This window comes from Dendrobium catenatum, unplaced genomic scaffold, assembly GCF_001605985.2.
Source record: "Dendrobium catenatum unplaced genomic scaffold, ASM160598v2 fragScaff_scaffold_1664, whole genome shotgun sequence".
In the NCBI taxonomy this organism is placed as follows: Eukaryota; Viridiplantae; Streptophyta; class Magnoliopsida; order Asparagales; family Orchidaceae; genus Dendrobium; species Dendrobium catenatum.
Genome location: NW_021320126.1, coordinates 412,488 through 439,818, shown reverse-complemented (window position 1 = coordinate 439,818; position 27,331 = coordinate 412,488). Strand labels below are relative to the sequence as shown.

General features: G+C 39.6%; 1 protein-coding gene across 1 annotated transcript; it reads right to left on the bottom strand.

Annotated features, from left to right (window-relative positions):
* Positions 1 to 182: 182 nt before the first annotated feature.
* LOC110104432 (dehydrodolichyl diphosphate synthase 2) lies at positions 183 to 27,275 on the bottom strand. Its single transcript, XM_020833541.2, has 3 exons — positions 26,723 to 27,275; positions 26,546 to 26,613; positions 183 to 936 (listed from the first exon to the last, which is right to left on the bottom strand). Exons 1-3 carry the CDS (start codon positions 27,131 to 27,133, stop codon positions 483 to 485), a joined length of 933 nt encoding a protein of 310 aa, XP_020689200.1. The 5' UTR covers positions 27,134 to 27,275; the 3' UTR covers positions 183 to 482.
* Between the last annotated feature and the right edge of the window lie 56 nt (positions 27,276 to 27,331).

Sequence of the window (27,331 nt, the reverse complement as noted above, 5' to 3'; positions counted from 1 at the left end):
ACCTTAAGAAGAGAGGTTTGGGCCTTATTTTATTTCCAAGTGATGAAAGAATAATTGGAATAGATTTATGATATCACAAAAGAGAGAAAACTGGAAATTCAATTTAAGGATTGCAGACACATACAGCGCGGAATGTAGAAAAATACAAATTTTCTATAATGTTAACCTTTAGCCACACCTAATGATAAAAGCATATAGTTTTTAAATTATTGAAAAACCTAAAACTGAATGCATAACTACCTAGTAATTAGGATTAGTCACAGGAAAATGGAATAAAAAAACTGTCAAAACAGTAACGTGGGTAGTGACTGATCCTAAGGCAGAATAACTAACATTTCTAAACAGAGGCAGAAGGATGAGCTTCTTTGCTTGGCTGTAGAGTATGTAACAAGTAGAAACAAGGGAAACCTATAATAACCCACCTCAAAAGAAAGATAAATAGAAAATATTTTTGTCAAACTCCCAAAAGTTATTACTATGAACTATGAAGTGGTTCTTAAACCAAATCGCCTCTGTCTTTTCTGAAATGCAAGTAAAGCCTCAGCATATTCATCTTCTCCAAAATCTGGCCAGTGTGACTGTGCAAAGTAAAGCTCAGTGTATGCTAATTCCCATAATAAGAAATTGCTTAATCTCAGTTCACCACTAGTTCTGATAAGGAGGTCAGGGTAAGCATAACCAGCAGCACAACTTGTATCTAGTTCTTGCGCGACCCGAGATTCGGTTATGTCTTCAGGTTTAAGTATCCCGTTTTTCACCTTCTGAGCAATCTTCTGGCAAGCTTGGACTATGTCAGTTCTTCCACTGTAGCTTAAAGCAATAATTAAATCAAGCCGTGAATTGTTGCGTGTAATTTCCTCCAGCTCTGTAGCCATATTCTGCAGAGATTTTGGAAGTTTTGAAGAATCACCAATGATGCATATTCGAATACCTTCCCTGCCAGTATCAAACAATCAAAAGCAATATTACTATTTTGCTTGAAGCAGGTAGCAACCAGCCAAACCTGATAAAATAAAAGGCAACCCTTGCATATCTAGAGAAGCGTATCGTATCATTACACGGGTCATAAAATTTTCCATTCACATTTTGGTTTCTTTCGTGTGAAGCATAAATTCCATATATATGGCTGCAAAGGATGTAGAAGAAATCTGATGTTTACTAGCAATAATTTAATCAGGAAAAATAATAATTAGTGATTCAGGATGTCTTAGGTCTTAATTTTCTAATGCATATGTAGACTAAGAAAATCATGCAACACATGCACAAAATTTACACGACAAACTCTTAGTTTTAACAATGATTTGTTAATAGAGATGAAAACCAAAACTGAAAAATATTCAATGCAAACTGCAATTAAAGTCATCTACTAGAACAAAATATAGAAATACACAAACATAAAAATCATGCAATCTAGTAGAGAAGTTACACTAGCAAAAAGCCGGAAGTGGGCTCCAAAAATTCGCACCCCGGCCTCCCCTCTTCTTCAGGGGAGTTTTAACAAATTATGTTCTGAGGCAAATTTTCAGAAGACATATTAGGTTTGTAGATAAGACACTACACAGAGATTTTGCCCTTATTTTACGAGGTCTTTATAATCCGAGTTATGGTTTCCTATAGGCGCAAGCCCCTATAGATGGGCTGCAAACGAATCGAGCCGAGCCGAGTATGTAAGTGTTCATGTTTGAGTTCATTTATTATCAGCTTGTTCAAGTTTGGTTTGTGTGTGATTCGAACTTTACTATTTGTGTTCATATTTGGTTCATGTTCAATTCTTTTAGTGCTTATCAAGCTTTAAACAAATAAGCTTTAACGAGCTATAAACGAGCTCTACTTCTAAATGTTCATTAACTTAACAAACTAGCTTTATCAAGCCTCCAAACAAACAATTACATTGAGCATGTTCGTGAACATATTTAGCGAAATTTTTTTAAACTATAAAACAAGCACGTTCATGAACATATCTAACGAGTATTCTTGAGCTATTAAATGAGTATGTTCATGAACATATATAACTAATTTTTTCGAGCTACTAAATGAGCTCATTCACGAACAAGTGATTTATAATTCATCTTATATTTGTTCATGAATATTTTAAATAAATAATCTAGCAAATATGAACAAATGTGAAATATCTTTGGTTATGAACAAATTCATTTTATTGAAGGTATAAAATAAAATAAAATAAATTTATAATAAAAGTAATTATCTATGTAAAATGAAATAAGATTATTCTATATGAATATATTTTCAAATGAAGCTTACCTGTTTATTGTCCTTTTGTATTCAGTAAAATTTAATAAATATGTAAATTTTATTTTAGTTAGCATATATTATAATATTTAATTACTTTAAATTTTATTATTTAATAATAATTATTTAGTTATAATAAATATAAAATATTTATATTATGTATATTTATCAATTTTATAATCAAATATTAATTGAGTTTTTATCGAGCTTATTTACGAGTTTTGAATCAAACAAAAATTGAGCTTTTATCAAACTTCTTATTGAGCTTAATGTCGAGTTTATTCACGAGCTTCAAATGATGTTGCTCATGAACATTAATGAGCCGAACATATTAATGTTCAAGCTTGTTTATTTAATGATAGAGTATTTAAAATGTTGTTTATGTTTGTTTGTTTAATTAATTAAACGATCACAATTAATGAAACCGAGTAAGAAGTAGCTCGTCGAACGTTTGATTCGCTTGTAGGCCTACCCTATAGCTAATTACACCTCCCGATAGCGAGAGAGAACTTTCGATTAAAGCTAGTTGTCAAATGAATACATCGTATCCGTAGATATGATATCCAACGTATGGTAGCATCATTGGTTGGTATTTGAAAATTTGATATTTAGTATTAAAAATTTCATCATCTTGGACTTAAAGCGGATGGTGGGGGGAATGTTGATGAGTCGATCAAAATCCCATGGTTCCGTCATCCCAGTTCATCATGTTCTTTGGTCTACTTAGTCAGAGGAGGTAGTCGACCCAACCTGAGAGAAGGATCATTGTCGGCAGCCATGGGTTGCTTCGCCCAAGGGTACCTTGTAGACATGGGGTGAGTATTTATCTAAGGGGACAAATTTGAATGCACCTTAGCTAACAGAGAGCTTTCTTCCCTATCAAGTATATACTATTGATTCATATCTCAAGGATTTAATGCCATTGGGAAACATAGGAGCATAGGTTAAGACGTGATACTAATGTTTCTCAAAATCAATTTGGATTCATAGCGAGTAGGTCTACTATGGAAGCAAAACATTTATTGAGAGTTTGATGGAGAAGTATAGACAGAATAAGGAGGATCAACATATAATATTTATTGATTTAGAGAAATCATATGAAAACTTTTCAAGATAAGTACTATTTCATTAAGGATCAACCTTAAGCCAATATCTTTTTGCTTTAGCCATGGATATTCTCACTAGACATTTGCAAGAGGTTGTATCCTAGTGTGTGCTTTTTGCTGATGATATTCCTCCTGTTAATAAGACTAGATATGGAGTTGAAGGTAAACTTGAATATGGATGTTAATCATATAGTCTAAAGGTTTTCGTTAAAGTACATTTAAAATTGAATATATTGAGTATAATTTTAGTAGTAATAGAACTAGTGGGGGGATTGTGACTTTGGACAATCAAGTCATTAATAAGAGTACCCGTTTTAGATATCTTGGGTCTATTTTTCAGAGTGATGGTGAAATAGATGGGATATTATTAATAGAATTCAAGTTGGATGGTTGAAGTGGAGGAATGCATTGGGCTTGTTGTGTGATAGAAAAGTCCCCTCAAACTTAAGGAAAAATTCTATAAGATGGTAGTGAGACCTGCAATGCTTTATGGTGCAGAATGTTTAACCATTAAAAGAGAAGCATAATATTAAGTGTTACAGAGATGAGGAGGCTTAGGTGGATGAGTGGCTTTACTCTTAGAGAAAGGATGTGAAATGAGTATATATGTGAAAAGATGGTAGTGGCCTTCCAATGACCCATCTAGAAGAGTAGATGTATTAGATTTTGCTTATGTTAAGAAAGTTGAGGTATACCTAAAAAGACATGGTTACAAATATTAAAAATAACATTTTTTTATTAGATTTAAGTAAGAATTTGACTCTTAACAGAACACAATGGAGAAAAATGATTCGTGTAGCTGACCCCACGTAGTGGGATAAAGGCTTGATGTTGTTGTTATGTCATTATGCTTCATATTTCATTCATTATAAAAATTATGAGCCAACACATCCAAAACCCAAAATACAAGCATTGGGAGGATGTTCAACATTATCAGGTACATTCAAAAGTTTCCCAGAAAAAGGTATTATGATTTCCATTGTCCAAAAGTAAATTTATTTTACAAATAACTTAGTATTTCACAAGTAATATTCCTATACTCTACAACAACAACAATAACATCAAGCCTTTGTCCCACTACGTGGGGTCGGCTATATGAATCCTTTTTCGTCATTTTATCTTGTTAAAAGTCAAATTCTCATTTAAATCTCATAAAGAAAGATCATTTCTAATATTTTCTAACCAAGTCTTTTTAGGTCTATCTCTATCTTTCTTAACATAAGTCAAATCTGTGAGAACCCTTGGATTTCAATTTTTTTTTGTGTAGTTAGTCTGTACGAACAGAACAAATTGGAGGTTCGTCTGTACGAACTGAACAAAAATTTTTGACAGAGCCTTTCATCCAGGGACAAAAATCAATTATCGTCCGTACGATTTGTGTACAGAACAGATCGTCCCAGTACGAACGTAAATATCTTTTTTCTCTATATAAGGACTATTTGATCATTTAGAGGAGAGAGAAAGAGAAGGAAAGAGAAATGAAAAGCTTGATTTCGAAGGCTGCGGAGCGATTTTCGTCTGTCGACACAATTGAAAGAATTGTTTGTCTCACAGTATGGAATCTGTATCCTATTTCTGATTTCGAAGATTTCATGTTTCGGTATTTTTCTGCTCAGATTTGTATTTCGGTTACTAAAAAACGTGCATATCTTTGTATTGACGAAACTTTTAACGCGTAACTTTTTGTATGTTATAGAGAACATGATTATGAGTATTTTGCGTATTTATTTGTGATTTTTCACCAAATATTTTGAAATCTGCGGGGTTTTTATCGAATATAAAATTATCCAGATGTCGAAAAAATATTGCTTCAGTTTAATAAAAGCTTTAAAATGATGTTTTACACGATTTATGGTAATTTGATAATTTTTTGAAACTGTGTATTTTACAACGACGACATCTGTCTACTGTATGATATCTTAAGGGTTTTCTGAATTAAGCTTAATCATGCACTATTTGTTATAATGCATTAAATGGATGTAAATATGTGCTTGAGTAATAGCTGGTCGCTATTACTGTTATAGTATATTGATAATATTATATGTGTGTGAAACAAACAAGTAAAGACTGGTTGACTCATTGGTTGGAGATTGATTTACCTGTACAGGATGGTGGGCCGACGGGCTTTCCTTTAAATACTGCGATTTTGTGTTATCCTCTACTGATTCACGTGATACACTGATTGGGAGTAGATTACTACTGTGCCGACGGACAAAGGGTGACGACTCTATTTACTGAGCCAAATATTTACTAATACTGATACTAACACTGAAAAACATCGTAATAGCTAGGACTTCTACTTGTTTAGTGTGACTACTGAAATACATGTTTAAAGCATTATTCTTATCATTACTGTACGAATTTATTGATATTGTACGAATTTATCATTACTGTACGGATTTACTGTTACTACACGATTTCACTGTTATTGTATTACCGTTTCTGTCATTGGATTGAGGCACTGATACCACCGAGTCACTATACTGACATTATGCATGTGATACATTGAGCACGTTATATAGATTAAATGGATTACATGTGATCGTAATATCGAATAACTGGATAGCAAGTGTACATTCCGATATGATTTTATTCCATTGATCTGATTTCAACAGTTACTAACGATTTATTGATTTGATGCTTTATAAGATTTTATACCGACTGATATTATTGACGGAGATGATTTCTTTAATGATCTGACTGAGATTTTAGATATGACGATTTCTTTATTGAATTGACTGATGTTATAGATACGATGGTTTCTTTAAAGATTTGACGTATGTACTGGTTCATTGAGCTTTATGGGTTTTTTTACTATTTACTAATTTTACTACTGTTGATTGTGAATTCTACTATCTTTGTATTGATACTGGTTATGCATTGATTACTGTTTCTGCACTGATATCTGTTTCTGCATCGATTCAATGATCATGTGTAAATGATTGCTATGATTTAACTGATTGACATGCATATTGCTTCTGTATCGTGCTTTGATTTCAGTTGTAGGTATTTGGTGACCTGTTGGACTTTTTAAGCTCATTATATGTGGTTAATGATTTTAGATTTGGGCAAGGCAAGAGAGTGAGATTGATCAGGGTTCTTTAGGTTCTGTTCTCTTTTTGTTTTTTTTTTTTTGAAAGTTGCATTTGCATTGATCAAAAGAGAAAGTACAAAATGAGTATGGAAACATAAACTATGCCTTCCCAAAACAAAAAACAAAAGGTGGGAAGGGCTACTCTAGTAAAGCAAAACTCCATACAAGTATGACAATTCAAAGAAAAAGCAAGGAAAAAAAACAATGAGATGCCCCTTTGATTTGCAAGGAGGCCCACCCCGAATGCATGCCTTAGAAGATCCAGTAGTGCTTAAAGAACAACTCAAGAGGGGGGAGATACCTAAGTTAGGGTTCAACACGCCCGAAGGCGAAGAGATATCCCATTGCTTCGGCAGCCGGATAAGCACTACCTTCACCCTAAGGCATGGATTAGGGTAAGGCATCATTGTTCCTCAAAGGGGACAAAGTCCCCGCCAGTGTCATCTTGTAAGTTCTTCCTTCTCTTCCTGGGCAGGGTGGCAATGGGCCCAAGCTGTAAGAGTTGCTTCTCCAAAAAAGCCTTCGAAGTCTTGTGTTGACGCTTGGAGAGATTCACGGCCTAAGAGGTAGGGTCTTGTGTATTTCGTTCAGCATTGAATACCACCTTGTGACTATTGGGCTGTTGGCTGTTCGGGTTAACGATCCTATTGGAGATGTCTTCCATGCGTACAAGCTCCTCCCGAGACCTAGGAACGAGCTTACCACCCCCGGCCTGCTGCACTTAACTAAGAGGCTGCTGTATTTGGTCACTCAGCTGCTGCGCCCTAAGCTTTGCCTTGCCTTTTTTCTTTCGGGTAACCAAATTCCATGCACCAAAGGTATTGTCCTCGGGTTCCTCACAGCTAGGAGGCTCATCCCGAGCCTGCCTCGCCTGATTGGAAGGGGGAACGGCCTGGGGTTGTCCCTCAGGTTGGGCTGTAGGAGGACGGTGAGCTGGAGTAGTAGCGGGGGACGGACCGTGGTAAGGGGTCTTGGCTGAGCAACTGCCCTTGACATGCCCAATGAAGCCGCAATCGAAACAAAAATTCATGAGCCCCTCATACTCTACCTTTTGGAAGAAACGCCCGTGAGTGCCATTGATCCAAAACACTCGGCATTAGCTTTTGTGAGAGATCAATACGAACACAAATGCGAGCAAACGAGGACCGCCCCCAAGTACTAGTGTGGGAATCCATCCACAGGGTCCCCAAGCATATTGGCGATGCGTGTGATATTGCTAATGTCCCAATATATAAGCGGCAATTGGGGGAGTCGTATCCATATTGGCGAATGTAGCCCATGCAGCGAGTTGGGAGAGGCGGAAGGGGACCATCTATCCATGCCTATAATGTTTCCACCAACAATCCAAGGTCCGCTCGAGAGCACCGCATCTCTCGCCTCCGAAGTTTGGAACAAGCAAATAAATGAGTTTGGGGCAATTGTAACAATCTCAAACTCACCAAAGTGGAACCATCTCCTCTTGAGTTCGCTGAGGAGGTAGGAGAACGCAACGCGACGCCCCATACCTTGGCCACAATCGCACGGTCCAGCTTCGCAATATTGCTATGTGCCGCCTCAATCTCGGGATCTACCGACTTGCCATCCTTGCCTAAGAAGGTCTCCTTGCTTAGCTTGGAGATGGGAACAAGCTGGACCTTATTCTAGGCGAAAGGATTAGTAGCCGTGCCTCCCACATTGCTGGGCACCTTGCGTGCGGCTACTTCCTGCCTAAGTAAGGCACTTGGGTCCTTGGGGGCATTACTACAAGCACCTTGTGTACACAAATCTGGAGCTTTGCTTTCGGTGTTTCCTGGACCATGGGGCTGTTCACACCTAGGGCTACTGCGTTTGGTACAGTCCCTCTTCACCATCTCCTCATCTCCATCCTCACCATGGTCGAAAATGGGGTTGTCCTGCATCTCGGCGCAATCCGCCCATGCGGTGCCGACCCGCACAGCTGGGCAAACGGCCGCCTCAAGTGCTCGCAGCTAGAGCTCGGCCTGATCGCCCATTTCCTCCTCCAAATCCGTTTGATGGCCCGAGGCCTCACCTGATGCCTCCATGTCACTAGCCTCCCTATCCACACGGTCAAAGTCAAGGCCACAATCTGACCCCGTCGCCATTCCTGCACATCCCGTGGGCTGCTCACTTTCTCATCCTCCATGTCGCTAGCAGCAAGAGTCTCCCGCTCGAAACCCACAAATTGCTCGTCCTCCAAGCCACAGCTGCTCCCGCGGGGGGAGCCTTGACCCGAGCTGTAGTCGTCCGCCACATCCGCACGAGCAGCCTCCACATTTTGCTCTTGCTTGCTAGCCCTAGTCTTGGCAGCTAGTGGAGAAATCCCAATGGAGCTCATGATTAGCTCCCTAACCGCCAACGGTTTGGAGATGGGGAAAGTAATCCCGAGCTCAAATTTTCCTTTGTGAGGGGTGAACTTGGTGGCCGACACCACCTCCATGGAAGCAGCCCCCGTCCCCTTAGTCCCCGCCGTCTTGACCATATCTTGGTCATTTTCCTTTCCTGGCCGGGTGGTGCTTGCGGCCTTCTTGCCCATCTCCTCCTGAGCACCAAGGGGAGCCGTCCCCTTGCTTGGGTTGGCCGAGAACCGGCCAATGCCCGATGACCTAGACGGCAACCCGCCCCTATTTGCTGCAGCCGTTGGCTCTCCACCACCGGCCTCCTCGTCGGCGAGCACCTGCCACAGATTGCCAACCTTCCCCTCCTTGCCGCCGCCTCTACCACTACTCCCCCCATTTGGAGGAGGTGACCTAAGGCCACCCCCTCTAGCCATCCCAAAGCTTCTCTCTCTAAAACCACTCTAGTGAGAGAAAGATTTGGGAACAAATGAAGAGCCTCTGTTCTCTTTTTGTTATAGTGATTTTTTTTGTACTCAGGACAGGATGGATATATGTGATTAATGTGTAAATCCTGAGTATTGCAAATGACTTTTGGGAAGGAATAAATGTGTACATTGATGTTTTAAATTATAAAATATGTTGTATTGTTATTCACTGACTAATGACTATAGATAGCTATGGTAGTAGATGGTTTAAAGGATTAAAAGAATAATTCTTCAAAGTTAGATCCTTGGGGTATCACAAAATCTAATACCTCAACTTTGCTAACCGGGTCATCGGAAAGCCTTTGTTTAATGTGATCAAATCATCCAAGGCGACTCTCTCTAATCTTATCTTCCACTGGAGCTACTCCAACCTTTTTAAGTATATGCTCATTTCGAATCATATCTCTAAGGGTAAAGTCACTCATCCACCTAAGCATCCTCATCTCTACAACACTTAGTAAGATAAATTTTTACAAGTGCTATTCCTATACCTCTAAGATAAATTTTTTACTTTCATAGAAAGAGTTATGAATACATCTTATTTGATTAATTAGGATTGGCCGAGGTGGTGGCATGAATCCTGAGGTGACGACATGTAAATCGAGGAATTTGGCATTCGAAGTCACCCAATTGATGTTCTATAACAGAACGGACTTCGCCGTTATGTCAGGAACGTCGTTTACATTCAAAATATATATTCTATTTGATCAATTGGGTTTGGCCGAGGTGGTTGCACGAATCCTGAGGCAACAACATGCATATTGAGGAAAAGAGGCTTCGACGTGGACCAAACGAAGTCCGATTGGCCAACAGACTTTTCGATTGTGTTCAAAATGTCCTAAAGACCTAAGGAGAACAACCAATTTATTCAAATTAAAATGTGCGAGGAGGTTGACTCGCATCCCGAGGTGAAGCATGAATTTTGAGAAAAATGATGCTCAACGACACCCAAATGACGTCTGATTAATGAACAAACTTTGTTGTTGCGTCCGAAATGCCACTAATACTTTAAATTGATTGCCAATTTATTCAATTGAAGTTGCGCACGAAAATCGAGGTGGTTTCGATGCAACAACACGTGTTTTGAGGAAATTAACCTCGACACTGCCTAAATGATGTCCGATCGCGAAACGGACTTCGCCGTTGCATCCAGAACATCATTAATACCCTAAATATGCTGTGATTTTGCCCAAAGAAAATTTTGAGACAAAATCGACAAGTGAAATAGGGAAAATTATATGCATTTCGAGGCAATTGCACTTATTTTGAGGAAATACATATGGATCGCTATTTTGATTTATTGACACTTAGACGTTGCCATTTTAAATTAGGGAATGATAATGATAAAGCTTGATATTACTGCTAATTTAATAAAAAAATTACAAGTCAAATGAATACTCAAATCAAACATTAAGTGTATTACCTCGGCTCTGTCCAAATACTGCGGAAAGCTCGATCAATCTCTAGAAATGCCGCCGCAAATCCGGCTGAGATGTATGTTAAGAGATTTTCGCTCAAGCTGCCTCGGATGAGCTCTACTCGTCGTTAAATTGAAGCCGAGTGAAGTTTTCGAGATCTTTTTTCTTTTTTCTTTATGCGTTACTTCCCGTTTCCAAACTCCTCAATCCAACCAGGCTCAACCCCATGAAACCACCTCTCCGTTTCAGCTCGTCTGAAGCCACAGCCCGCCTCCTCTTTATCAAACCCAAAATCTCCTTGCTTGCATTCGTTCAAAACCACAACTCACTCTCTTCCTCCTTCAATCACACAACAACAACTCTTCACGTCCAAGCCGCATATCCACACAACCTTAAAGCCCCCGTCCCTTCCTACACCTCAACGACTTCAATCCACTGCCGTTTGTCCCCATTGAGCATGAACTCCATAATAAGAGAAATGGCTACTGTACTTTCTTTAGGTTATATTTGTAAATACTAGTTGAACCTTTCCTTCTCACATCTCTATATATATCTACTGTACTCATTACTTTTAATATACAGAATTACTTTTTCTATTCCTAGTCTTGTCCGTATTCTTCTTCCTCTTTATTTCTATCATGGTATCAAGAACCAAGTTGGATCCATGGCTGATCAAGAATCAGCTCTCTCCCGCCTCCACCCCTGGCTCCAACTCAGGAAACACCTCCAACTACACCGCGCCGGAGCCTCTGAAGTTTTTGATCTCCAACCTCAAAACTCTCGTTCCCAACCCTCTGTCTACAGAGAACTACCACATATGGCGTATCCAGATTCTGCAGCATTTCTCGGTGAACGGGTTCGCTGGATTCCTAACAGGAGCGGCTTCTTGCCCCTCCGATCACTCCAGCAGTGCATTCTTCCAGTGGAGCTTGATCGACCGCAACCTTATCTCGGCGCTCTTCTTCACCATTTCTCAAGCAATCCTACCATACGTTCTTACCGCCTCCACTGCCCACGAAGACCGATAGATTCTTGAAAGAAGAATGCAACCCAACATTCGCTCTCGAGTCATACAACTCAAGAACAAACTTCATAACATCAAGATGAACAACTCCAATATGCAACAATACCTAATGCAGATCAAGAATCTGGTAGACAATATCGCCGCATCGGGCTCTCAAATCGACACCGAAGACATCCTAATATACATCCTGAACGGACTTCCCTCATACAACTCTTTCAAAACATCCATCCGCACATCCTTAAACCCCATCGACCTAGACACCCTCTTTTCTTTACTTTGCAGCGAAGAAATCGCAATGCAGCGAGAACATCAAAAAGAAACTAGAGCTAATTTGGACAATCCGGCCTTCTACACATCTCGGACAAGCTCAAACAGAGGAAACGGAGCAAATTGCAATTTCAAGAATAAGAAATACGATAATCGCTCAAACTCAGATTACGCATCCCCTCCTCAACCGAACCAGTCCACGTCCAAGACCGATCGCCCTACTTGCCAAATCTGCGGCAAACCCGGCCACATTGCGTTGAATTGCCAAATCTGCGGCCAGATTGCGTTGAATTGCTGGAGCGTATTTAGGAACTGGATTCTTGATTCCGGAGCATCGAGCCACCTGACTCCAGACTTCAGCAACCTCAATCAAGGAACTAGCTACCACAGACCGGACACCATCTCCACCGCCAACGGTACTTCTCTTCCCATACAACACTCCGGTCAAGGGCTTCTTCCTCTTCCCGACTTGGCTCGTAAGCTTTACTTACGCAATCTACTTCATGTCCCTGCTCTTTCTCATAATCTTATATCTATTTCAAAACTAACCAAAGACAATAAAGTCTCTATTTCATTTGACGAAAATGGCTTTGTCATTAAGGATGGTCAGGATCACCGCCCGCTTCTTCTTGGTCAACTGCATAACGGCCTCTACCGCGTCCGGAACACCTTCCCGGCTAGTCCCACGGTTCTTCTTGCGCGACAGCAATCTACTCGGTTATGGCATGCAAGACTCGGTCACCCCCACGCCGGAGTGCTCACGCAGCTTCATCACCTGATTCCGTCTTTAGACCTTGATACTACTAAATTCCATTGTAATTCTTGTAGTATGGCTAAATGCCACAAACTTCCCTTTAATAAACGAACCACCAATTCATCTCATGCCTTTCAATTAATTCAATCAGACGTTTGGGGTCCGGCTCCCACACAATCTCTAAACGGCTTTAATTACTATGTCATTTTGGTTGACGATTTTTTCAAATTTACCTGGCTCTATCTAATGCACTCTAAAAGCGAAACGTTTTCCAAATTTACTCATTTCTGTGCTCTTGTGAAAAATATTTTTAACACTACACCTAAAGTGTTCAGATCTGACGGAGGAGGAGAATTTTGCAGTACTCAGTTCAAATCTTTTCTCTCCTCGCACGGCATTCTCCATCAAACTAGCTGCCCGCATACTCTAGAACAGAACGGACTCGCTGAACGAAAGCATCGTCATATCATGGAACTCACGCGATCCCTCCTGCTAGACGCTCATCTGCTCAAACAATTCTGGTCCGAAGCAGTAACGAAGGCAACCTATCTAATCAACCAGCTTCCGTCACAGGCCATCTCAAACAAAATTCCCTACCAGATCATCCATGGCAGCGCACCGACGTATAATCATCTACGCACATTCGGCTGCCTGTGCTATCCGTGGCTCCGACCATACACCACAGACAAGCTATCACCCCGGTCGCAACCATGCGTCTTTCTTGGCTACTCGTCACAACAAAAAGGCTATAAGTGTTTTAATTCTAGTACAAACAAAATTCAAATCTCGCGCCATGTAACTTTTCAGGAACATATCTTTCCTTATATGCAAACTACAAATGCTTCACCGTCCGGTTCAGACAGCTCGCCTACATTCATCTCACTACTCCTCACGACACCAGCGTCCATTTCGCACACCCCCGCTCAGATCACTCCCAGATCGATCCAATCGCTCCATCCCACCACCGGTCACACTCCAGCTAATAACACCTTCACACAGACCGCAACTGCTAAGTCCTTGCCACCTGATCCACCGCCTGCCCCATCGCATCCAATGCAGAATCAGGCTAAATCGGGAATCCACAAACCCAAAATGATATACGATCTCTCAGCTACAACCTCCGAACTGTCCACCCCGACTTCCTATGCTCAGGCTTCCAAAATACCGCACTGGCAGTCCGCAATGCAGGAGGAGTTCTCAGCTCTCCAACGTCAAGGAACGTGGACCCTTGTTCCACCACCCAGTCAAGAACCGATTCTTGGCTGCAAATGAACATTCAAAACTAAACTACTACCAAACGGGAAGATTGATCGCTACAAAGCTCGTCTAGTTGCTCAGGGCTTTAATCAAACTCTCGACGTCAACTACAAAGAAACATTTAGCCCAGTCGCAAAGATGCCAACCATTCGGGCTCTCTTAACTCTAGCACTTCACCGACAATGGCCCATACTACAGCTCGACATTTCAAATGCGTTCTTCCACGGCGATCTCACGGACACGGTGTACATGCGTCAACCCGTCAGATTTATTAACGAAAAGAATCCACATTACGTTTGTCAACTACACAAATCCCTCTATGGTCTGAAACAGGCACCGAGACAGTGGTTTCACAAACTCACGTCTCTCCTCCAACAGTTTGGGTTCAGGTTCAGTCGTTCCGATCCTTCCCTTCTCATTTTTAATCTCAATAATATTCATTTATACTTCCTAATCTATGTTGACGATATTCTCTTAACAGGCAACGACTCCTCCAAAATTCAATCTCTCCTTCAATTCCTTCGGTCTCACTTCGCTCTAAAACAACTAGGAAATGTTTCCATGTTCCTTGGCATTCAAATTCTTAAAACCTCCTCCGGATACATGCTGAATCAACGGCACTATGCCCTCAAGATCCTTCAAGACGCCGGACTACACGACTGCAGCAGCGCTCCAACTCCAATCACGCCGTCCCGCTCTCAGTCCGATCCAACCGACAAGCCATTTGCCGATCCACATCTCTACCGCAAGATAGCCAGATCCTTACAATACCTCTCAATTACTCGCCCTGACATCGCATTTGCGGCCAACCGCATCTGTCAACATATGCACGCTCGCACCGACCGTCACTTCCAGATGCTCAAGAGGTTGCTTTGATACATCAAAGGATCCCTCAACCTCGGTCTACCGATTTCACCAGGCAACTTGACGCTCTGCACCTATGTTGATGCCGACTGGGCATCTGACTGCTTCGACAGGAAATCCGTCTCAGGATTTTGCACCTACCTAGGCAACACCCTCATCTCCTGGTCGGTCAAAAAGCAAGCAACTATTGCAAAGTCATCAACTGAGGCCGAATACCGCTCGCTTTCAGCCGCCGCATCTAATGTTATATGGCTCCGACGGCTAGTGGAAGAACTACTCCTGCCTCAAGAAGCCCCCACCACCATCTACTGTGATAATACCTCCGCTATAGCTCTTGCAAGGAATCCCGTCTTCCACGCGCGCACCAAACACATCGAGCTAGATTACCATTTTCTTCGTCAGCACATCGACAACCGGACAATTCGCCTGGAACACATCAATTCAGTCGACCAACTCGCCGACATCTTCACGAAGCCTCTAGCTATCACCAAGTTTCAATCTCTCCGGGACAAACTGATTCTCCCTGTACCGAGTGCTCAGTTTGTGGGGGGATAATAAGAGAAACGGCTACTGTACTTTCTTTAGGTTATATTTGTAAATACTAGTTGAACCTTTCCTTCTCACATCTCTATATATAGCTACTGTACTCATTACTTTTAATATACAGAATTACTTTTTCTATTCCTAGTCTTGTCCGTATTCTTCTTCCTCCTCTTTATTTTTGTCAATCCAGCTTCTGGAGCCTGCCGATCTCTTCCTTGTGGCTGTTCAAATACTGCCCCTCAAGCCTTCGGTCCAAACATCACACCTCCTGCCTTGACTGAAAGCTTTCTGTCTTACGTCTTCAACAACCGAACAAACCAAAGCTTATCACCGAGTTCTTCAACCAACCGGCTCGCCTCCTGTGCCTGCTTCACTACAAATCACCCCTCTCTACTCCGGCAAATTATTACGTCCCGTCTCTGCCCGACCTGGACGGCCAACCGAGCCTTACCCAACCTACTGCAAGCAAATCCTTTTCTCCTGCTCAAAAACCTTCGGTGCCTACAACTTTCCTATACGAAACCTCACATAATTTTTTTTTGTAAGATTGAGGGTTTAGCCCATTTTCATATATATGAAAAAAGTTACAAGAGAAAAAACTGTAAAAGAACCAAAATGGGTGCAAAGGCACCAGCAAAAATGCTACAAAAACCACAAGGAGAAAGATGACTGCCAAAAACCAGTCAGAACTCCTTAAAAAAGCATTCACACAAAAAAAAAACCTGCAAGAACAGCCTCCATTAATCCCGGAGCACGAATAGAGAGAAAAAGCCTCCCACGCAGGCTCAGGGATTGCCGGAGCTCTAACAACCTGGTTGCAGTAGACCCCCATACTGCCATCCTATGGAGAACAAGGCAACCCAGTCATCCTTGCCCAAAAAAACCCGAATAAAGGAATTGTCCGTCGCAACAGCAAAACAGCAGCCTTGAATAACCACCTGCTAAAATCTATAGCATATCCAAGAGGAAGCAGCCATGTTTCCATTTCAAAATTTTTGCAAAAGAACGCACATTTGATTTTGAGACTTAAGGTAGTGGAAGAGGCAAAATAATTACCAAACTTTCTATCATTTCTTTCCCTCCAAATGTGATAAACCGAGCAGCAGATTATAAGATGGTAGAAGGCTCTGATCCAACGATTTGCCTTACAAGTGCATTCAAATGCTTGAAGGATATTGGGCCTTAATAATTGATTTTCCATGCCAGGGAGGATGATTTGAGAGAGCACAGCAAAGGATAAAGGGCATTCAAAAAACAAATGTGTAACAGTTTCATTTTCTGCATGACAAAGACAGCATCTAGGATCCACCATGATATTCCGTAATCTCAATGCATCAGCAGTTTTTAGACCACCCATCAAGGCCATCCAACAAAAGCTAGAATATCTAATAGAGAAGTTTTTATGTCATACAAATTGGTGTCAAGAAACCATTGTGTCATTCCTATAAAGGAATTTGAAGTAATCACTGTGTTTAACTTCCCCCTTCCCCCATATAATGGTACCGCTATTAGCAGATTTTATTGCAACGGTAGATAACGCAGTGAGGAGGCTAACCGGAGTATCAGCTGGTGGCTCCCAACCATTCTCATTAAGTATAACAGGTGGTGCAGAAATTTCTCTCAAAGCCAAACCACAACCTACCCTCTCAATTATAGCAATTGTTTCCAACCTATCAGCTGCTAACAACACATCATTTCCCTTGGCTTTATTCACATTAAGGCTGCCTTTATTCCCATCCCACTCACGTGAACTCATTTTGCACATTTCAAAAAAAAAAAAAAAAGAGGAAAGGTACAGTAAAGATTCTTATACTAACATTTGTGTTGTTGTTTGTTGTTAGTTTAGTTAATATTATTAAGCATTAATGCTATGGTTAACTCATTTAATTTCATGAGCTGTTTATATTATAGCTAATAAAGTTAATTTGATTAACTGTTAATACTATACTGTAGTAGCTCCAGTAGAAAGATTAGAGAGAGTCGCCTTAGATGGTTTGGTCACATAAAAAGGCGGCTTTCCCATGACCCTGTTAGGAGAGCAGAGGTATTAGATTTGACTTGTGTTAAGAAAGGTAGGGGTAGACCTAAAAAGACTTGGTTAGAAAATATTAGGAATGAGCTTTCTTTATTAGATTTAAACGAGAATTTGACTTTTAATAAGACACAATGGAGAAAAAGGATTCATGTAGCCGACCCCATGTAGTGGGATAAAGGCTTGATGTTGTTGTTGTTGTTGTAATATAAATGAGAAAATTTAAAAAAAAAAAAGAAAAAAAAGAGAAATAAAAAAATTTTTTTTGTGCATTCTCATCGTCGTCGACCCCGCCACGCTTGCAAAGGTATAATTTTCTAATCCAAAAAATCTCGTTCTCGAGGCTAGCGACGAGCCGACAAACCTCCCTACACGTAGCACGAGGGGAGGAAAATTGGTGCGACGCTTGCAACGAGGTGGGCAAACCCCGGAGCGCTCACATAGCATGAGGACGAAAAATAAGTACCCATACGTAGGGAAACAATTGTGTTCTTTCAAAGTAGGTGCTCGGAGATCCTTAAGAGCTCATGTAGCGTAGCGGGGATTGAAGAAAATACAGCCGCGATGTCACTCGACATTTACCTGAAGCACTTATACAGCCGCGATGTCACTCACCTAGTTTTTCCCCTAAACGAGGAAGACGCCGGGAGGCTGCCGAATTTTCTAGCGGACAAGGGGCTTAACTTGGACAAAATCTAAACAATTTGAATTTGAAATAGGACTCGAATTTGATCAAATAAAAGGACTTCAACTCAAATTGAACATTAATCGAACTTGCAAATATTAAATTCAAACTTGAACTTGGACTTGCATTTGATTTGAACATCAAATGAGATGAACAAAGACTTGAATATTTGAACTCAAGCAAATACTTGAGTTGGATCACAGGGAACTTGATGCAAAAGAATTTGAACTCAAAGAGCTTGAACTTGACATTAAACAAACTAAATTTGAACTTGAACAAATACAAAAGAGCTCGAATGAACATAAAGAATTTTACTTGCAAGATAACAAAAATTTCAGTGGAATTGTCATTTCAATTAGAATGAAAAGTTTGAATCATTTAAATCTCATGCAAACAAGCAATGATTCATGTGTAAGTTCATTATACGCTTTGACATGAAATCTCTTTTTGGATAACAATAGTAGATTTGTAATGATCATCTCAAATGGGGTAAAGATATTAAGGAATATGATATCAAGCACATATCACATATTGCGCATCATCATTGAAGACAAAGAGCTTGCAAGGGGAGTTTGTTTGAAAGCAACAAAAGATGGTGAAAGAGTTGGCTTAATTGTAAGGTCATGATGTGGAGGCTTTTGAACCATAATAATTGAGTTGTAATATTGGATTTGACTCGTCCATAAATGACAATCAATACGAATTGTAGGAGAGGTGATAATCTACCTACAAGTCATAATGCAAAAAAAAAAGAAAAAAAAAATCTTCAATTGATTCATGAAAGATATGACAATGGGAATGCAACTTGCCTACTATTATCGAAGGCTGGTGCCATCATTCATAACACGAGAATATCGTGGAAGATGCAATAATGCACTAGTAATCAACAACATGGAACTTTGCAATTAACATAAAGAGGTTTTCAAATGCAAGAAAATGCAATCGCCTACATATATGATCAAGAGCTTTGGACATGACATGTTTGCAAGCAATAATATAATACTTCTGACTAATATTGAAGGTGTCATCATATCAATTCAAATACAAGCAGAAAACTCATTGCATGCGAGGGGAAACAACCGACGAGGATTGTGAATATAGTGAATTCCCTGCAAACGTGGGAGAAAAACATACAACATATATAATAGTTCCCTATATGGGCAATCTTAACTTGCAAACAGGTACACCATATCCTTACAAGCGATGACGATCAACATTAAGATACAAATAAAGGCATCCAACCCCTCACGCAATGAAAATTAAGAAGGAATATACAATTTAATTGTAAACAGATATGCAAGAGCCTTCGACGAATGCAATATCATATCAATGAAAGCACATAATGAGTATTATGACATCTCTTTAGTCAGTGGTAGTCGAATCATAGATGAATACATAGTTACCTACGAATGCTGAAGGACGACACACAATGAGCGTGATGGATGGTTTGATGTACTTTCAATTGCTATAATTGTTAGTACAAGGCAGTGATAACAAATTCTGAAGTATAAGGCGTTAGTGAATACACAATCATCCAAAGTTGAAATGATTGATTCTTTGTTTAAGACAACATAAGAAAATAATGATGATGACATAATCAAGGAGTTGCCTATTGATTTCTACATGAGTTATGGAGAGAGAAAGCTAGATCAAATTGTTATAGAGTGAGTCTCAGTTCAACCGGGTTCTGAACATTGAGTTGGATAAGATTATTGAGGCTTGCAAGTTCCTCGATAAATAGTGGACCTGAATCCAACATACAATCCACGGGAAAAAACAAAAAGGGCTACAACGAATATGAATCTCTACAAGCTGTCGTAGCAGAAAGAAGACCCGTCTAATGTCCAGAATGTCCTCATACATACACTATAATATGTATGCACATAGGTACACAAAGGGGAGAGTGCAATCACACGACTCGTATGAGTCCCGATGAGCGTGTTTTGGATATACACATGACGTCTAGGGATGCTAAGCAGTCAATAAATGAACCCAAGTTCGAGCCCAATCCTTCTACATGGATAGATAAGAGTCGACACGGCTCAATATATCAAACAGATATATGGTCAATGTGTCGACCAGAATATCTACTTTATGCGCTTATATAAGACCTTCAAATTCTATGACAAACAAAATTCATTAAATAAAATCATACAGCCGACGAACCCGATTCCCTATCGGCAAGTTGATAGGGTCGGCAAGTTTAATCAATGAAAATGCCTGTACACTCCGATGATGGCCATGTTGAATGTAGATCTCAACCGGAGGGATCAATTTCAAATATTTCAAATACCTCCCAAACGCCCACAAAAGCTAAAAAATTCAAAATCCAAAAATTCAAAGATGTTTAAAATTGAAATTACCCATCAATGCTTAAAGCAAAATCCAACCAACAATAGTTTTCCGGGGTGGACAAATTGAAATTTACTCCAGCTCACATAAAGTTAATGCCTAGTCGAAAATATCATTAGGATCCTGATGAGGACATCGGAGATCAACAGCTACGATCTTGAGTTATTTATTTATATGTACTAGTTTATTTCATATTATTGTTTTTCCCTTTATACCCTTACAAGTGGTCATGTAGTATTGTAGCCCGAAGGACATTTTAGTCTTTTATTTCTTTTCTTTTCATGAGGCCTATTTATAGGCTAGTCATTTTGTATTTTGGGAGGATGGATATTGAAATGAAATCTTATTTTCTTTGCTTGATCTCTAAGCAAGTTCATGGGAGGAGAGACCCAAGGTGTGGGCAATCGCAATACCCGTTAACCTTTGGAAGAGTCCAAGGTTTGCGGTTTTACGATCTCTTTGTGAGTTCGTTAGTTTACTTTTATTTTATTTGTATTTTGCTTCCATCTCCTTTCTCCCCCACTCCATCCACCACCCCTTCCAATTTCCCCACCACCGATGGCTCAACCTCCTCCACCGCCTAAGCTTCCCAAATCCCTTCCCTTTTCCTCCCTAACCCGCCACCCTCACCACCTCTCTAAGCCGCCGGCCTCCCCTCACCCATCCGCCGCCATTCTCCCCCAAATCCCCTCCCCGCCGGTCTCCCTTAGCTTCCACTAGCCACCGGCCCCTTCTCCAATGATCTTTGAATTTTGAATTTCAAAATTCGAATATGCCTTAAATACTTTCCTAAAATAACCTCCCTCAATTAGGAAGGTGCATTCATTTGAATTCAATTTGATATTTGAATTTCAAATATTTCACTCCCTAATAAATCCCATTTAGGAAGCCTCTAATTTAATGAAATATGAATTTAATTTCAGATTTAAATCAATCCCTAAATCAACTCCATGACCCCACATACATTGAATGTAGACACAATTCTCCCCCTCTCTCTAGGCCGGCCCACCCACTCCCTCTTTCTCATTAAACTTTGTCATTAATGATCCCCAATTAACTCCCTAAATTAAGTCCAATTCAGATTCAAATGGGATTGATGAATCTTCTCATTCCTTAATGAAAATCACTGATTAGGCAAGCAATTAAATCCTTCTCTAAAACTATTCCCTCTCCTGGATGCCGCCAGCCTAGTCATCTCCCTTCCCCACCTTCCCAAAACTGATTCCAAACCTTCCAGTCATACGGGATTCCTTCTCTCCCAACTTTCCTTGCTGTTGTTTGAGAATTTCAGCAAATTCTTCTGCTGTTCCGCTATCTATATAAGCTACACTTGCTGTCCAAATCTCAAGGATAGCCCAGTTTACACGTCCAGAAGTTGTCCGGAGCCAAACTGCTTCCTGCCCTGACCTCCCCAGCAAACTCCCTCGCTGTCCAGCCAACCTGAGCCTGTCCTGATTGCTGCCCTGAGGAGATAGAGTGCTGTCCGACGGCCAAAGGAAGTTCCATTGCTACTAAAAGGCTCCAGAAACCTGGAAACTGCTGTCCAGTAATTTCAGCCCACTCTAGTTACTGTCCAATTGTCCAGGGAGTCTCCAACTATTGGCCAGAAGCTCCGACACCATTCAAGTAACCAACCCCCACTCTAACAAAGGTAAACCTGTTCTCCAAATCTTTTCTTCCAAGTCTTATCTTGACTTGTGGTTTAATTGATTCCTAAAGGTTGTGTCAACCCGCTCTGTTAAAACCAAGTTAGTTAGAGAGTTGAGTTAGTGAGTGAGTGGACCTCCTTCATAGTACTAATCTCATTGTTAGTCTAGGGATTTCTTGTTGACACCTTCCATGTATGCAATGTTAAATTAATTGAATGTTTTACGGTCTTAATTCCTATGCATATGATTTAGCCTAAACTTGTCTTACCGCCCATTGTGTTTTCTTTTGTCGTTTAAAATCAATACAAAGATATAATTATTGTGGTCTCTAAGATTAAGCATGCAAATTCCTTAAAGCAATTCATCCATGCAATTATGTTTTACATCAGATCCATTCTCAAATAATCTTCTACGAGTAAGGACGTGGTACGTATCCTCTGACCAACGGTTTTGCCGCCAAATTGCACCGCAAGATAAACGATTATGACTCGCGGCCCTCTGAACGAAGTGATTTTTCCGTCAAATAGCATTACTAAATTACGGTTATGATCAGAGCAATACATTCCTTAGTGGCATCAAATCCTTGTGATATGAATCAATAGGATATAATTGATAGGGTACAAAGCCCTTTGTTAACTAAGGTGGATTCAAATTTCTCTCCTTAGACAAATACTCCCCAGATCTATAAGGTACCATTGGACGAAACAACCCATGGCTGCCGACAAGAATTCTTCTGTCAATTTGGGTAGACTACCTCCTCTGACTAAGTAGACTAGGAACTACGATGGCTCGGGATGACGAAACCATGGGATCTTGATCGGGTCCACCATTCATTCCCCCACCATCCGCTTTAAGTACAAGATGGTGATATCTATAATTTTAAATATTAACCCTTTAAATTCCTAATGCCCATGCTGCTACTATATGCCAGATAACATGTATCTCTACGTATTTGATTGACGACTAGCCTTTATCGAAAGTTCTCTCTCGTTACCGGGAGGGGTAATTAACTATAGGGGTTTGCGCCTATAAGAAACCATATTTCATATATAAAGTCCTCACAAAATGAGGACGAAATCTTTGGGTAGAGCCTTATCTATAAACAAATGTGCCTTCCCAAAATTTACCCAGGAACTTAATTTCGTTAAAACTCCCCCGAAAAAGCAACAGGGAGGTCGGGGCAAAATTTTTGGAGCCCATAGTATGAATCATGTATTTGTGTTGGTAAAGCATGAGACATGCACTTTATTGTATTTGAATTGATTATGATATACATTTCACTAGTTTGATTGCACATTGATTGTGATTGCCACCTCATATTGACATTGACTGCCATCTAACCATTTTCTACTACACATTACTAACTCCCTCTCTCCTCCTTGTATGCTTTGCAATCAATTCTTTTAGGAAACACCTTAGAAACCCTTATACTTTATTTGATTCTAAGGTGTAGTCAAGCTCAAACTCTATAAAGCATTCAATCCATTCCCTTCCCCATGCTTGGCTGTCCCCTCTCCGTGTGTTTTTTGGCTCCCCTTTTCATATTAGAGGAGTTTTTCTTGCATTCTATTCTCTTCCACCCAAATAAAGAATCTCTTACGTGTGATTGACATAACACCGGGAGAAGGATTTCTAAGGGGCGAGATTTGCAAAGTACTATTCATAAAGGTTGTCTTCAAGTTATGCCCACTTCATCTCCGGACTTATTAACTCCTCTATGGTCAGATCTTTTCCTAGTTTAAATATTGTTTCCTTGCATTCTTAGGGCTTGTTTGGGTGCAGTTATGATTGAATTTAAGCATAATTTCATAAATCATCTAAATTTGGATTTACTAAATCTTAAAAATATTAAATCCTAAAAACTATTTGGTACAAACTTTTTTAAATCATGATAAATCCAATAAGACTGTTTGACAATACTATCTAGGATTTAAAATGATTAACTCATATGACATTTGTATTTAAAAAATGAGTTAGTTATTAATTCAAAATTAATTAACGTCAATAAGTTATAATTATGAATACTATAATTAGAGTGTTATTTTAATAAGGTTTTATTACTAACTTATTTAAGTGTTATTTTAATATGTAATTCAATATTAATTACAATGACAATGATCTAATTAATTATTTAATTATTATTTGAAATAACTAATCATTTAATTATTATTTACACTACTAATTATTTCATTAATTTTTTAAAAGGATTTTGATAAGTTTCTAATCACTAATTATACTTATAAGTTTATAATTAGTCAATTAAGTATTCTTTTAATAACTACTTATTTAGTTAATATTTACATTACTAATTACCTAATTAATTATTTATATTTCAAATTATACTAATTAAGTTAATTATATTAATTCCTAATTGAGAAATTAGGAACTAAACTAATTCTTCCTAATATCAGGTTGGTTTTCCCTCTTCTCTATCTCTTCATTGTTGTTCAACTTTGCTGGTTTGCATAAGGTAAAGCTTTGAATGATTCGTTTGCCATTGTCTGCCTAGGGTTTGCTTTTTCTCTTTTGCATTTCTTCATTGTTGTTTTGCTTCGCGTGAAGTAAAGTTTTTAGAACTTCTAGGCCTTCGATAACGATGATACTCCTATTGGATCAGAACTTACGACGAGAGCTCGCCGCAAAGGTAATGATATTTCTCCCATTTGCGCGCTTAGCTAAATCCCTAAATCCGCCAAAAAATCATATTTAAAGAATCCGGGATTAGGGCCAACAAGTCGAAAACACCATGACGTGGAGCATAGACGTACCGTGAGATTTGACTTTACATTTTTGGGTGTTTGGTAGGAGTTAGTGCAAATCTTGCCAAAATCCGATATAAATCTTGCATCCAATCTATGATTATATATTATGACAATAATATTGTCATCAATAGTTTTTACAAACCTATGTTCACTGAAAAAAAAAAAAAACATATTGAGGTTGATTATCATTTCATTTGAAATATTGTGCTTAGAACATTATACCCACTCTTTCTATTTACAATAGAGGAACCCTCTAGTGGATAAGACACAACAAAAGAGTCTAATGATCTAATACTCTTCAGGAATCATAACCTAAGAAATAATGGAGTAGGGATTAAAAAAACCATTCAAAAGGTCTGACAATGAACTACCAAGTTTCATATTTCATAAAGTTGCTTCAAAGGTTAACATTGTCTTAGAACCACCTTCATCTGTACGGAGCTAGAAAAAAAGAGCACGGTGTCGACTTTAGGTTTGCTAGCTAGCTGTCAAACAAGTGAGAGCTTAGAAATGAATTCTAATCAGACATGGCACTTTCAGTTTTAACAGGATGAATCATCATGAAAGATTCATAAAATTGACTCGAAACAAAACCACAAGGATGCATGTTGTCATTTTGTGTTTAATATTTGCTTAAAGAAATAACATGATCGATTTTTATTAAAAAGTATTATTAGTAATTATATAATTAAAGCAGTCATATATAAGATCCATTGTTTAAATTGCGCAATATGAGGCTCGCCTTGAGGCCCACCTCAACGCAATTTTAGTGAAAAACGCCTCGAGGCTTATGCTTCTAGCTTTTTTATTAGGCTTCTGCCTCAGCTTGGTTGAGGCCCGGCTTGAGGCACGCCTAGCCTCGCTAGCGTAAGGCTTATACCTCATCCTATTTGCATTTTTTTTGTTAAAACTAACATACATCATGTCTTTTGGCACATTCAAGCGCAACAACTTCCTTTCGTTTGCCTCTACCTCTAGCCCGCGGTTTTCGCCGCAGCTAAGACCGTTGTAGCCGTCACCAATAATCACTTGAAAGCTGCACAATAGGATCTAGCTTTTATGTCATAATTTCACCATTTCTATGTAAAAAAAGATAATGCTATGAGAAAGATCATAGACTTTAGAGATAAATCAATAATGTCATGATCTGCAAAGATAAAAAAATTACAGTGAAAGCCTCGCTTTAATGGAATGTTGGTATAGTTATGAGCAATAAGACAATAACCATTTATTTTGAAGCAAAAGAATCATACGTAAATGGTCCATAGTTCCACTTCTGAAAACAGATGTTTTGGTTTCTCCAGCGCAGTAAATCCTACTAGATATTGGTTCATCCAAGACACGCAGAGATTTGAGCCAGTGATGGCTAATGCAGTTAATCGGGTATCAATATTATAATAGGGTGTACAAAGAAATCAGCTGCATCATATTATGTATGATTTCGAAAGCTAGGTTTCCAAAGCCCCAAACCTGCTTCACCTTCAGTTCACCTCATCCATACACACATACAAAGGAAAGCGGACCATTCCTCTATATGGAGGTGGGTAAGGGAATTGTATAGCATAATCATAATGCAGACTTGACAAACTAGTATTTAAACGATTTTAGCACGCCGATCAGTATAGTTTTCTAGCAGTACATGAAATAAAGAATGGAGAGGTCGATACCTCAGAAAATCTCCCGATAAGCTCTTGAAGACATTTTCAAAGAGCATCATCAAAAAATCAACCTCAGGCTGTGAAAACAATAGAAAACATCCACAGCTGACTCAGTGGACATAGAGAAAACACAGAGCATAAATACATACAAAATAAAATCCAAAATAGAAAGTCCAAAAAGTGGACCTTGGGGCGGTGCCAGTTCTCCGAAGAGAAGGCGAAGACGGTGAGGACTCGGATTCCCCATTTACAGGAGAGCTTGACCATCCCCTGCAAGGCTCTGCAACCTGCTTCATGTCCGGCGGCAGCAGGCATTCCCTTTGAAGCAGCCCACCGTCCATTCCCATCCATTATCACGGCCACGTGCTTCGGCAATGCCTCCCTACAAAGTCCCAATGGAAGCAACAACGTTTTGCAGCCGCCATCTCCTCCTTCTCCACAAGGGATTGCAATCGGGGCTCCTGCTGCCGAAACCGCAGTGATTCGTGTACCTAAAATCGACGGCGGAGAAGCAACACGAATTGCCGCAGGTCTCGTGATTGAATTTGGCAGGTTAGGAACAAAAAAATGGGTTCTGAATTGTTGAGCGCCGATCATGTTCCTTAACTTTTTTTTTTCCCCTTTTTATCGAAGACTCAAAGTTTCTTTACCTTCTAAACAAACCCTTATGCCTAAAAATAAAATGGTTTGGTTGTTGGTGAAGGACCTGAAGATAGCACATATGCAGCAACGAAAATGTACTTACAGGCAATACGTATCAAGATGATTTCTCGCCTTGATATACTAAGGCTCTGT